General features: G+C 42.7%; 1 protein-coding gene across 1 annotated transcript; it reads left to right on the forward strand.

Annotated features, from left to right (window-relative positions):
- The first annotated feature begins 1,316 nt into the window (after positions 1-1,316).
- Positions 1,317-2,285, forward strand: LOC101613394 (olfactory receptor 52D1). The gene has a single exon (XM_004650731.2). It carries the CDS (start codon positions 1,329-1,331, stop codon positions 2,283-2,285), a length of 957 nt encoding a protein of 318 aa, XP_004650788.2. The 5' UTR covers positions 1,317-1,328.
- Positions 2,286-12,978: the final 10,693 nt, after the last annotated feature.

Here is a 12,978-nt window from a genome sequence, read left to right on the forward strand (position 1 = left end):
ATTGAATTTAATGAACAACCTAGAACAGGGCTTCAGTGAAAATAAAGACCTGATGATGGCTACTGTCCTGAGATTGGGGGGATCGAGAGCTATTGTGTTGATGTCCAGTGGGACGAAAAACCTAAGGCATCATCTGACTCAAGACATTGAGGCAAGTTTGTGAAGGTGTCCCCATGAGGAAATTATGTATTTGTTCTTTAAGGATCTGAAAAAAAAATCGCATAGAATTCCTTTATGTTTTTAAATATTTTATTTTATTTTATTTTACTTTTGTCTTTTGGAGGTAGGGTCTCACTCTAGCCCAGGCTGACCTGGAATTCACAATGGAGTCTCAGGGTGGCTTCAAACTCACGGCAACCCTCCTACATCTGTCTCCCAAGTGCTAGGATTAAAGGCGTGCACCACCACACCCAGCTAAATATTTTATTTATTTATGAGAGAGAGGAAAAAGAGAATATGGTGAGCCAGGGCCTTCAAATGCAAGCTCCAAATGCATGGGTGTGCATCTGGCTTTTACGTGGGTACTAGGAAATCAAACCTTAGGCTCTATAGGAAAGCGTCTCAAATACTGAGCCATCACTTCAGCCCTAAAATGCATTTCTAAGCTTCCTGTTGATTCCTCTTACTACCCAACCATGATATCTAGTAGTCTGCATTCACTACACCTGCCAGGTATTGATGCTACTTCCTGAAGATACTGTGCACAGTATCCTGCATGCCGTGTTTGGATCTTCAGATCACCCCATTACAAAGACGGTCCTTACCTATCCTCAGTCACATCTTTTTCTATGCATTGGAAGTCTTCTGTCTTTATTTCCATATTTCCTTCTTTTTATTGTTTCAGGGCAAATTTCCCTCCTTTAAAGCTATGTCTGGCTTTACCATGGGTACTGTGGGCAACAGAACCCGTCCCGACAGGCTTCGCATTGTTCAGTAGTAAGAGGAAAACCAGAAAGCTTAGAAAGTGATTCTGTGTGAAGATCCTTTTCAGATGCTTAAATAAGTAATAAGTAATTTTCTTAGTTTGCAAAAGAATTATTTGAGAGAGAGGCCAGCAAATAGATAGAGAATATGGGCATGTCAGGGTCTCCAGCCACTGCAAACAAACTCCAGATGAGATGCATGTGCCACCTTGTGCATCTGCCTTTTCGTGGGTACCAGGAAATCATGCCTGGGTCCTTGGGCTTCACAGGCAAGCACCATAAACACTAAGCCATATCTCCAGGGCCAAAAGAATCATTTTTATGTGAATCAATCAGATACTTAATGTTCCAGGACAAGCATGCCATCATCACCTTTTGGAGAGAGCTCTTCATGTGCCAAGACAGATGTCAGCCCACAACACCAGTGACAATAGTCTCCCAGTCTCCCTATTCCTGACTGGGATCCCAGGACTGGAGTTTGCCCACCCCTGGATTGCCATCCCTTTCTGTGCCATGTATCTGGTAGCCGTCCTTGGTAACGTAGCCGTCATCCTGGTCATTGGGACAGACAGTGCCCTTCATGCGCCCATGTACCTCTTCCTCTGCCTTCTCTCCCTCACTGACCTGGCCCTCAGCTCTACCACTGTGCCCAAAATGCTGGCCATCCTGTGGCTCCATGCCACTGAGATTTCCTTTGGCGGATGCCTGGCACAAATGTTTTGTGTCCATTCTATCTACGCCCTGGAGTCCTCAGTTCTCCTGGCCATGGCCTTTGATCGCTACGTGGCTATCTGCAACCCACTGAGATACACAAGCATTCTCAACCACACTGTCATAGGCCGAATTGTTTCTGTGGGGATATTTCGTAGTGTCGCTGTGGTCTCCCCCTTCATCTTCCTGTTGAGGCGGCTGCCCTACTGTGGACACCGCATCATGGCTCACACCTACTGTGAGCATATGGGCATTGCTCGGCTGGCCTGTGCCAACATCACCGTCAACGTTGTCTACGGGCTGACCGTGGCCTTGCTGGCCGTGGGTCTGGATTCCATCCTCATCGCCATCTCCTACAGCTTTATCCTCCGAGCCGTCTTTCGTCTTCCATCCCGCGATGCCCAGCACAAGGCGCTGAGTACCTGTGGCTCCCACCTGGCTGTCATCCTGGCTTTCTACATCCCCGCCTTCTTCTCCTTCCTCACCCACCGCTTTGGTCACAAGCGAGTTCCCAAGCACGTGCACATCTTCCTGGCGAACCTCTACGTACTGGTACCGCCTGTGCTCAATCCCGTCATCTACGGGGCGAGAACCAAGGAGATTCGTAGTCGGCTTCTCAGACTGCTTCACCTGAGGAAAGTCTCCAAATGAACTCAGAGAAGAAAAAGAAAGAGGACTCAATTTGCACTGAACCTTTGTCTTCCACAGGATGGCCAGATAAAATAAAAGCATCTATGATTGCACTCAACCTGCCATTTCTCTCTGAGGCTCTGTAAGATATTCTCAACAGTCCAGAATAATGATAATATTCTACTTCTGCCCCCTAAAGTGTCTACTTATTAATAGTGTGCAGATCAGTTACTGGTCTTAGAAAAAGGCTTGGGTTTGCCAAAGGAATACTGTTTTATGAGCCCTGGTAGAAAAGACAAAAGCATTTAGTGGACGTGAATCTAAATTCTACACTTCTCCACTGCAGAGAGCAGGTAAAGGGCCCACAATATACCTGAACCAGAACAGTGACTCTCCTACTTTCTAACCTGTAACCTTGAGCATGTTGCTAAGAGTTTCTATGCTTCAGTTTAGAGTGGGACGAGAACAATATGTAACTCTTAATACTGTGATGAGGAACACACAAGTGATTAATGTAGGAACAATTAAGGTAGAGGCTTGAATGTAAAGTGTTCAATAAATAAATAAAAAGAAACAGTTATGGGCTTCTTTAAACGCTACATTTATCTACCTCTTATATTATCTCACCTTGCAGACTGTCTGTGATAATTATGTTACATAACAGTTCTATTGAGTTAAGTTGAGAGTACTGCCTAGTGCATGTGAATTTTCTCTCATCCTTTCTGTTCTGAGTTCCTCCTTATTTTAGTCATGAAATTAGCCTTCATTATGTTCACAGGAGCAAGATCAGGGCCAGCTTTTTCCATAAGTGTCCTTCAGTATTTTTGTAAACTCAGTTCCAAAATGCAAGTCCACCAGTTTTGTTTAAAAATATTATTACTGTTATTTCCATCTTAAATTAAGAGCCTGTCATTCATAGAAACTGGTAGTGTAAGGTTATACCTTTGAATAGGCAAAATCTCATGCATTATCAGGCCTTTCACAGTGGAAACAATATGAAACCTAGATCCCAAGTACCTGGACTTGAGCCTCAGTTTTCGTATCTGCTTGCTGAATGAGTTAGGACACCCCCACTCAGCCAGCTCCAGCATTAGTAAAGCACTTATTACAGTCTCTGAAAGAAGGCACACCCTCAGTACAGACTGGGATGTTGGTAGCATTTAGTTAATAATGCTTAAATTAACAAAGGTGTCGTTTTTTATTATATCAGTGACAAAGTCATCTGTAGTGTTTATTGCCTTCTTGAACTGGTTACTATTCAGCAACTTCATCACAGAAGCCATTTCATCTGTGTCTTGTACATAACAAATAAACACTCAATACCATGCCAAAGATTTCAGGTCATAGTTTGTACCATAATCTTTATTGAATGAATACATGACTATGGCATCTTCCATATGCTATTGTAACAAGTAATGAAAAAATATGTCTAGCATAGATTCTGGGACACAACCAGTACTTAGTAACTTGAATATTATTTGTTAATATTACACTAAGACTGTTCATATAGAAGCACATATATAATTTTTATAGAGTTAAGGAAGATTTTTATTTGCAAAGGTAATTAGAGAGAATATTGTCACAAAGTCCATGAGACAAAAAGAAAAGTGTCAGCTTTAGAACTCCACACTGTACAGGCAAATTCTTGTGCAAGGAGCCATCATGGACCAGGGTTTCATATCTTAACAGAGAAGGTCAGGACTGAAAATTAGAGGGATGGAGAGAGAAGAGGTTAGGAGAGAAAGGAGCAGAACAGCTCAAGGAGACATAAAGATTTACTTTAAAAAAAAAGTTTGAGAAAGCCAGGTGAGATCAGATTTCATGGATTCTTCAAAAGGCCCAAGCTGCTAACAGCCCTCTGGAGTTTTACAAATGCTGAATGAAAAGAGCAATGATCATTCTCAACCAGTCGCAACCTTTGCTGAAGTCTGGAGTAAAGTGAGGTTGATGGTTAATAAAGAAGATGGGATTTCCAAAGGTAATACTTCCCTCAGTACCACAATCCAGTATGCACAATACCGTCCCTCTAAAGGGCTAATATGTTGCAATGTGTACACTCAAAAGAAGTTACCTTTTGAGGACAGATAAGCTCATGAGTACTACAGGGTGTACAAATGATTTGCCTGTTATGGAAGCCAGGCCCTGATGGAGCCTTAAGCAATTCTTCTCCTAGACTCCTTTAAGAAGTTCATACTTTATGTGTGCCTTTGAATCCTCTTTTATTGAACATATTTGTTTCTTTTTGCCCTAACTACAGCTCTTTAGAATTCAACCTTCAGTGATTCAGGTGTGGTAAGGCAAAAAAGTTCTGGAAGTTCTCCCCAATACCATAGCCCATCTTATACCCAGATCTTACCCTGCCACTCCCAAGTCTGCCTCTCTTACAGGACACAGTTAGATCCACAAGCCTTCATCCCATCACCAACACACACATATATACACATGCAATTATGATAAGTGATGAAAAATATGCCTAGTATAATATTTACTAACTTGATTATTATTTATATATATTATACTAAGATGGTTCATTTGGAAGTGCATATACAGAGTTTGGATGGAATTAATATTTTGCCCAAGAAGGCAATTATAGAAAAAAATTATTACAAAGTGAGAAAAGGAACATCAGTTCTGGGCACAAAGAGCCCCACATTGCACTGCAGAGGCAAATGGACACTCTACTATCCACCCTGTACCCAGGAGTGGAAAAGAAAAGTAAGACTTTGTTAGGTAGTTATTAGGTATTAGCAGGCTTGAGAGACATCTGGACCCCTCTCCCAGAATTAGCATCTTGATAACCAGGAACTGAATCTGCAGAATTTTTATCACTGATCAAAAAAGAAATGGGATCTAAGTCTTGTGTCTGGCCCTGGGTGGAGACATGGCATTCTCTGTTTCCCACAAAATCATTAGCAGCTTTCTCTGAGGAACTAAGGCATCATTATGCAAGATATTATTCCTGGATTTGTATATCCCTACCTTCTTCTCCTTCATTTGGTCAGAAGTGAAGTGAATTTGTGACAATATTCTATTCTCATCACCTTTGCAAATAAAAAACATTCTTCTACAACTCTATGCAAATTTTGTATCTATGTACTTCCATATAAACAGTCTCAGTGTAATATGAACAAATAAGAATTGAGTTACTAAATACTGGCAGTGCCCCCAGAATCTATGCTGGACATATTTTCTAATTACTTGTCAAAATAGCATAATCATGATGCCATATTCTTTTGGGGTTTTTTGTTTGTTTGTTTATTTTTTGTTTTTCAAGGTAGGGTCTCACTCCAGCTCAGGCTGACCTAGAATTCACTATGTAGTCTCAGGGTGGTCTCGAATTACAAGGATCCTCTTACCTCTGCCTAAGTGCTGAGATTAAAGGCATGCGCCACCATGCCTGGCTCATTTCTTAATTCAATAAAGATTATGGTACATGCCATGTCATGCCATGACATTTTGGCCACAGTATTGTTTCTTTTATTGATTATGTATAAGGCACACAGATAAAATGGCTGCTGTGATAAAGTTGTTGAAGAAGAAAATAAACAGTACAGATTATCTTGTCACCAATATAATGAAACATAGCGCATCATTTAACCTTGAGTTAATCCAAACGGACCTTTCAACCACCAGGACAGGAAAACATCTCTAAGGAAAGCCCTCTGTTCTAAGGACTTCAAAAGTTATTGTAGGGATTTCCTCAACATGTAGGTGGGCACAGCAGGTTCTCTGGCTGTTGTCCACCCTCACCTCTTCAGCGTGCCCTCCACAGCGGTCCACCCTCACCCTTAAGCGTGCTCCACTTGACCCTGCAATAAACTCCCTTATCTTCTCTGCTAGGCTCTGCGTCTTCTCTGAATTCTTTCCACAGAGATCTCTGGGGTCTGAAGTCAAGGGGAGGCCAGAGAAGACCTCAGTAAAACCACCCTCTTACCCCAAGAATCCATCTCCTGGATTGCTCCTTTTCTGCACCACAGCTGCATGATCCCATTTTGTTTTGATATATGAGTAACAACACTCAAGAATTCAGTTTCTTCTTATTACAAACATGTAAATATGTATTTCTCTACTGTGATGTGGATTTTCCTCTGAGCTGCTCCTCCATAGGCAGATTCCAGACTTCTGAAGACATGTAAGACATGGAAACATCAAATGTCCCTTCCTCTATGCCAGGCAGGATAAAGCACACTTTCTGTTCACTGATGTCAAGGAAAGTGGTTTATTCTATGGAGCAATGTAAAACTAAGAGCACAGATTTGAGACTAAGAGCGTGGGCTCCTGTCACCCACAAACTGTAACCCGCTTCAGTGCCTGTTCTCCACCTTGACAGTTCAGTGCCGTGCATCTTTGTGTCCATGAGAATTAAATGGCTGCTTTGTAGAGAACGTAGAAGAAATTGAGGGACAAGAATGGAATCAAGACATGGTTTAGAATGCTATTTTGTCTCGTGTGTGAGAGAGAACAGGTACACAGATACCAAGGTGCCAAGGCAAGCATATGGAGACGACAGGACAACTTTTGGGACCATTACTCACCTTTCCACATAATTTGAGGCATGGTTTCTAACAATCTCATGTTCCTTTTTTGCTTTGCTGAGCTCAACACAAGCCTCAGGAACTTCTGTCCCGCCTCCCATCTCCCCCTCAGCACTCTGGGATGACAGAAGCCAGCCACAGCTTGCAGCTGCTTCTCACTGGGATTTGGGGAAGAACTAACTTGAGCGCTCAGGCCGGAATGGTGAGCGCTTCACCCACTGAGCAGCCCCCAAACACTACCTTTTAATAATAAAGTGGAAGTTTATCATTAAAATGAAGTGGCATGTGTCAAACCCAAGCAAAACTGAGTAAAGAGGCTTGGGGGCGGGGTGGAAAACTCTTGATACGCAAGCCTGTGATAAGGGCTTGTATTAATGTATTTGTAACCAAACTTTAGCCAACAACTTTCCAAAGTGTAGCTTGTTATGTGAGTCACAAGGACAGGTTTCTGGAAGGGGAACATGTCTAATAGTTTCCACTAATGAACAGAAGTCAATTCTCCCAAAATAAGCCCCTCTAAGCTGGGCATGGTGGCCCACACCTTTAATCCCAGCACTTAGGAGGCAGAAGTAGGAGGATCACTGTGACTTTGAGGCCAACCTGAGATTATAGTTAATTCTGGGTCAGCCTGGGCCAGAGTGAGACCCTACCTTGAGAAAAACCAAAAAAAAAAAAAAAAAAAAAAAAGTCCCTGTAAATCAATGTTTTGTCTCAAATCAACTTATGAAACTGTCCTTGTTTTCTGCCTGTAGAAACCCTTGCCTTCCTTTGCCTCCTTGAATATGCCAATTTACATGGCACAAGCATTCCAGTAAGACTCATAATGTTGGAGAATCACTCTCCATTACGTAAAGTGACATCAGTGATTTGAAGAGCGTGTGGATCTTGTGCCTTGCTCGCGAGCCGCCCCAGCTTTTCTCCCCTCCTCCTCCCACTGACCTCCTTCCTATTCTCCTAATAGTCCCCTTTCTGCATAACTAGGTTCTACACATGAGACAGCAGGCAGTATTTGTCTTTCTTTCCCATCTTTGTCTTTTATGAAGTCCAAGTTGAAAGATTGCCACATAGGGCAGATAGGTGGAGACCTTAGGAAGTTGGATAAATCGTAACGTTTAATTCAGTACATTTTCATGCTCATCTCTACTTCACTTTTGGAAAAATATTTTTATTTACTTAAGAGAGAATGGGAAGGGGGTTGGAGCGAAGGTTTAGCAGTTAAGGCACTTACCTGCAAAGCCAAAGGACCTTGGTTTGATTCCCCAGGACCCACATAAGCCAGATGCACAGGGTGGCACATGCATCGTCTGAAGTTCATTTGCGGTGCTTGGAGGCCCTGGCAAACCCATTCTCTCTCTCTCTCTCTCTCGTAAATAAATAATGTAAAAATATTGTATAGAGAAAGAGATGGGAGCAGAGAAAGAGAGAGTATATGAATGCACCGGGGCCTGTTGACACTGCAAACAAAATCCAAATACATGCACCACTTTGTGCATCTGACTTCACATGAGTACTGGGAAAGTGAACCCAGGCAAGAAGGCTTTGTAAGCAAGCACCTTTAACTACTGAGCCTTGTCCCCAGCCCCTACTCCTTAACTTCCATGACTATTAAATGAGTGTAACCATCACCTACTTTTTATTCTTGTGCTCCCTTAAATAGCTTAGTGGCTCCTGTACCATTCCTCTGGCATGTTAGTCCCGTGTAACTTGCCTTGAAATCTGTGTCTAGTATCTTTTTTTTTTTTTCAAGGTAGGGTCTCACTCTAGCTCAGGCTGACCTGGAAATCACTCTGATCACTCTATAGTCTCAGGGTGGCCTCAAACTCATGGCAATCCCCCTACCTCTGCCTTCCAAGTGCTGAGATTAAAGGCATGCGCCACCATGCCCAGCTGTATCTAGTATCTTGTTTGAAGCAGTTAACCAATATTTTCCATGCACTGACTCCACCTCTATCAAACAGAAATATAAGCCCTTTCTAATTCTAGCCTTCCCAGGCTGACAGTATTTACTCCCAAGGGTCCCTCTGAACCGTGCTCACTCACGATCTGAGTGTACAGAGGTGCACTGATGCATAGAAGACTACTGCAGTCAAGAAGCAGCCTAGGGCTGGAGGGATGGCTTCGTGGCTAAGGCACTTGCCTGCAAAGCCAAAGGACTCAGGTTTGATTTCCCTAGGACCAGCGTAAGCCAGATGCACTAGATGGCACGTGCATCTGGAGTTTGTTTACAGTGGCTGGAGGCCCTCTCTATCTCTTTCTGTCTCAAGTAAGTAAATAAAAACATTAAAAAGAGAAGGAGGAGGAGATGGAAGAGAAGCTTAAAAGCCGTCTGCACACATGTGGCTAGTCCCAGCCTCTCTCAACTTGTTTCTACAGGTATAAAAAGAAAATAACACCCTGTGCCTATACCTTGAAGGCAATTCAAAGAAATAGCTATATGTTTTTTTAAAAAATATATATTTTATTTATTTGAGAGTGAGAGAGAGAAAGAGAGAGAGGGAGGCAGAGGTATGCAGAATGAGTATTCCAGGGCCTCCAGCCGCTGCAAATGAACTCCAGATGCATGCACCATCCTGTGCATGTGGCTTATGTGGGCTCTGGGGAATCAAAACCTGGGTCCTTAGACTTTGTAGGCAAATGCCTTAATTGCTAGGCCATTTTTCCAGCCCCCAAATAGCTACATCTTAAAAGCAAGTGGCTTCTAGTGGTTAAGGAGCAGTTGCTAGCATTGTCATTCCCAGCTTTCTGGCTGTGTCTCAAGTGTGCCATCACATGTTTTCCTGAGAACAGTTAACACTGACAACATATATTTCTAAAGGTGGGATGCTGAGCGAAATAGCAGTGTTTTAGTTGCATTTCCTTTGATATTACTAACATATTGTGTGAATTTCTTTTGTTTTACATTTCTGGGTGTGAATAGATGTCTTCATGCCAACTCTGCCTATGATTGAATCGCTCATGATTTTGTATAGCACACCTGCGGCTGGTATATGGCAGACATTCTATAGATAGGTACTACTGAATAAAGATAATTTATAAAGATAAGTATATTATATATTGATAGAAATGTATGTTTAACATCTATGTATTAAAACTCCTTGTAGGCTAATGTTATATCCTCCATGTAACTTAGTATTTGTTTATTTACAAGCAGAGTGAGAGAAGGAGCACCAGGGCCTCCAGCCACTGCAAATGAACTCCAGATGCACCACCTTGTCCATCTGGCTTTATGTGGGTACCATAGAATTAAACCCAGGTCGTTAGGCTTTGCAGGAAAGTGCCTTAATCACTGAGCCATTTCTCCAGCCCTTTTTCTTTCTTTCTTTCTTTCTTTCTTTCTTTATTTCTTTCTTTCTTTCTTTATTTTTTTTTTAATTTTTTTTTGTTCATTTTTTTATTTATTTGAGAGCGACAGACACAGAGAGAAAGACAGATAGAGGGAGAGAGAGAGAATGGGCGCGCCAGGGCTTCCAGCCTCTGCAAACGAACTCCAGACACGTGCGCCCCCTTCTGCATCTGGCTAACGTGGGACCTGGGGAACCGAGCCTTGAACCGGGGTCCTTAGGCTTCACAGGCAAGCGCTTAACCGCTAAGCCATCTCTCCAGCCCTATTTATTTATTTACAAACAGAGAAAAACAGAGATTCCATGTTATCTAGCCTTACTTTCATGAACAATTGATTCCACTTCATGCCTCAGTGAACATTGTGCATGGTCATATGGGTTGATTCATGGAGATTCGATTGAGTATTGTGGAATTCCACCCAATCATTCTTTGCAGTATCCTTCCTTGTTTCCTAAAATTTTCATCTTACTGCAGCACTGGCAGAACTCTCCCAGTTCTGGCTTCTTCAGTAACTATTCACCCTCCTTTTCCCTGCTAGAAAGGTAACCTTGAGGGACCTGTCTACATCCTCCACTCTGAGCAGGTACCACAGGGAAATAGCTCAGACAATTGCCCTGCATAATTTCCCCTTTGTGACAAACGCTAGAGCTTGCATTCACCACAGGTGAGAGATGGGTTGTTCTTCAGTCTGGCTAGAAAGTCTACTCCGTAAAGTTCTGTGTTTTGTTCCTTTAACCATCCTGCAGGAATAATGCATTATCTCTTTTGGTACAAGGAAAGATTTGTAAACCAGGAGTGATGGCACACACCTTTAATCCTAGCACTACCCAGGAGGCAGAGGTAAGAGGATCATTGTAAATGCAAGGCCAACCTGGGACTACATAGTGAATTCCAGGTCAGCCTGGGCTACCTTAAAAAAAGAAAACAAGAAAAGGAAAAATTTGCGGAAACCAATAGACTGTTATCCATCAAAGCGTAGCAGGGTTCAGCACCCAGAAAGAATACTCACAATAATTCAATGTCTTCTATTCTGCTTACAGGTCTAGCAACTGGAGCCTGTGTAATGCTAGATTAAGGAATCCCAGAATATTTCTCTTCTGATCCTCTACCCCCTTCCTTAGGTACTCTCAGGGGATACTTCCTTAGTACCCCCTGGAGCCAAGCTGAACTAGGAAATTCAGACCAACATGTTGATGCTACAGGAAAACAAAGAGTAAAGTACATGCCCACTTCATTGCTGGAACATGATAAGCCAGAAATATGTGGTAGACACCCCCTGACCTTCACAACATTTGAGTCTCTAGGAACATGGAGCATCACAACACAATTAAGAATTCAGCCAGGGGTTAGAGAGATGGCTTAGTGGTTAATTGCTTTCCCTTGAAGCCTGAGGACCCCAGTTCGAGGCTCGATTCCCCAGGACTCACATTAGCCATATGCACAAGGGGGCACACACATCTGGAGTTCGTTTGCAGTGGCTAGAGGCCCTGGCGCACCCATTCTCTCTCTCTCTCTCTCTCTCTCTCTCTCTCTCTCTCTCTCTCTCCCTCTTTTTTCTGTCACTCTCAAATAAATAAAAATAAAAAATATTAAAAAAAAAAAAGAATTCAGTCAGGGCTGGAGAGATGGCTTAGCAGTTAAGGCACTTGCCTGTGAAGCCTAAGGACCCATGTTCTACTCTCAAGATCCCACATAAGCCAGACACACAAAAGTGAGGCAAGTGCAAGGTCACACATGCCCACTAGGTGATGCAATCATCTGGGGTTCGATTGCAGTGGCTTGGGCCCTAGCAGGCCAATTCTCTCTCTCTAAAATAACATTAAAAAAATAATTAAGTCAGTGTCTACCTCAGAGATGTCAGCCCTCCCCAGCCAACAGCTTGAGACTCAAATGCACATCAGCCAGGTTTCACTGGCTCCTGAGGCTGATAACAAACTTTTTATGTCATTTCTTCTTAAATATTTTTCAAAATATGCTCTCCAGCAGCCCCATTTTCCCACCACCTTGTTTCATGCTACATGGTTGTGTTTGGCCACTGATAATCTGTTAGCATGCTCCATCTTCCTGTTCTATGAGTCATATGACTAACAAATCACAAGGTAACAGGAGAGGTGCTTGGGTGTATTAGAAAACTATTACTTTCACTAAAATAAAGCAAACACAGGGTTTAGAGTAGGAATGGACAGGGGAAAGATGCCAAACTATACTCAGACATTCTAAGACAGAAACGCCCTAGATGCCAGGTGTGGTGGTGCACACCTTTAAGCCTGGCACTCAGGAGGCAGAGGTAAGAGGATTGCAGTGAGTTTGAGGCCAGCCTGAGGCTACATAGTGAATTTCCAGATCAACCTGGGTTAGAGTGAGACCTTACCATGAAAAGAAAAGAAAAAAAAGAAAGCCTCCTCCCAATAAACTGTCTGCTGCTCCCACAATGCATAACTCACAACCCCATGGCGAGCACCGGCAAACCCGCTGAGGGCGGCCCCAGAGAAACAGGGGCAGGGAGAAGGGGAAGTATGGCACCAACACATGGCGTATCCATACAAAGAATATTCTTCATGAACAAAGAAGAAACTCCCCTAAGATAGCCAAAGTGAAGGCCAGTGTACTGGAGAAAGTACAAAAACTCAAATATTAGACTAAGAGATTCAGGAAGCATGAGTGTAAGAACCAGAACTTTGGCTTTGAAAATGGCCAAATTCTCTGAGACGAGATTTTTTTTTTAATTGATGTAATTAATATACCTCAGGAAGCACTATTAGGGAGTAGGTCTTTTTTAGACCAAAGAAAGCATCTTAAAAATAAAATACTGGGAGCTGGGCTACAGAGAGGACTCC

Source organism: Jaculus jaculus, chromosome 3 (assembly GCF_020740685.1).
Source record: "Jaculus jaculus isolate mJacJac1 chromosome 3, mJacJac1.mat.Y.cur, whole genome shotgun sequence".
NCBI lineage: Eukaryota > Metazoa > Chordata > Mammalia > Rodentia > Dipodidae > Jaculus > Jaculus jaculus.

Coding starts and splice junctions, on each gene's coding strand:
- LOC101613394 (XM_004650731.2), top strand. CDS start 1,329: ATGTCAGCCCACAACACCAGTGACAATAGTCTCCCAGTCTCCCTATTC.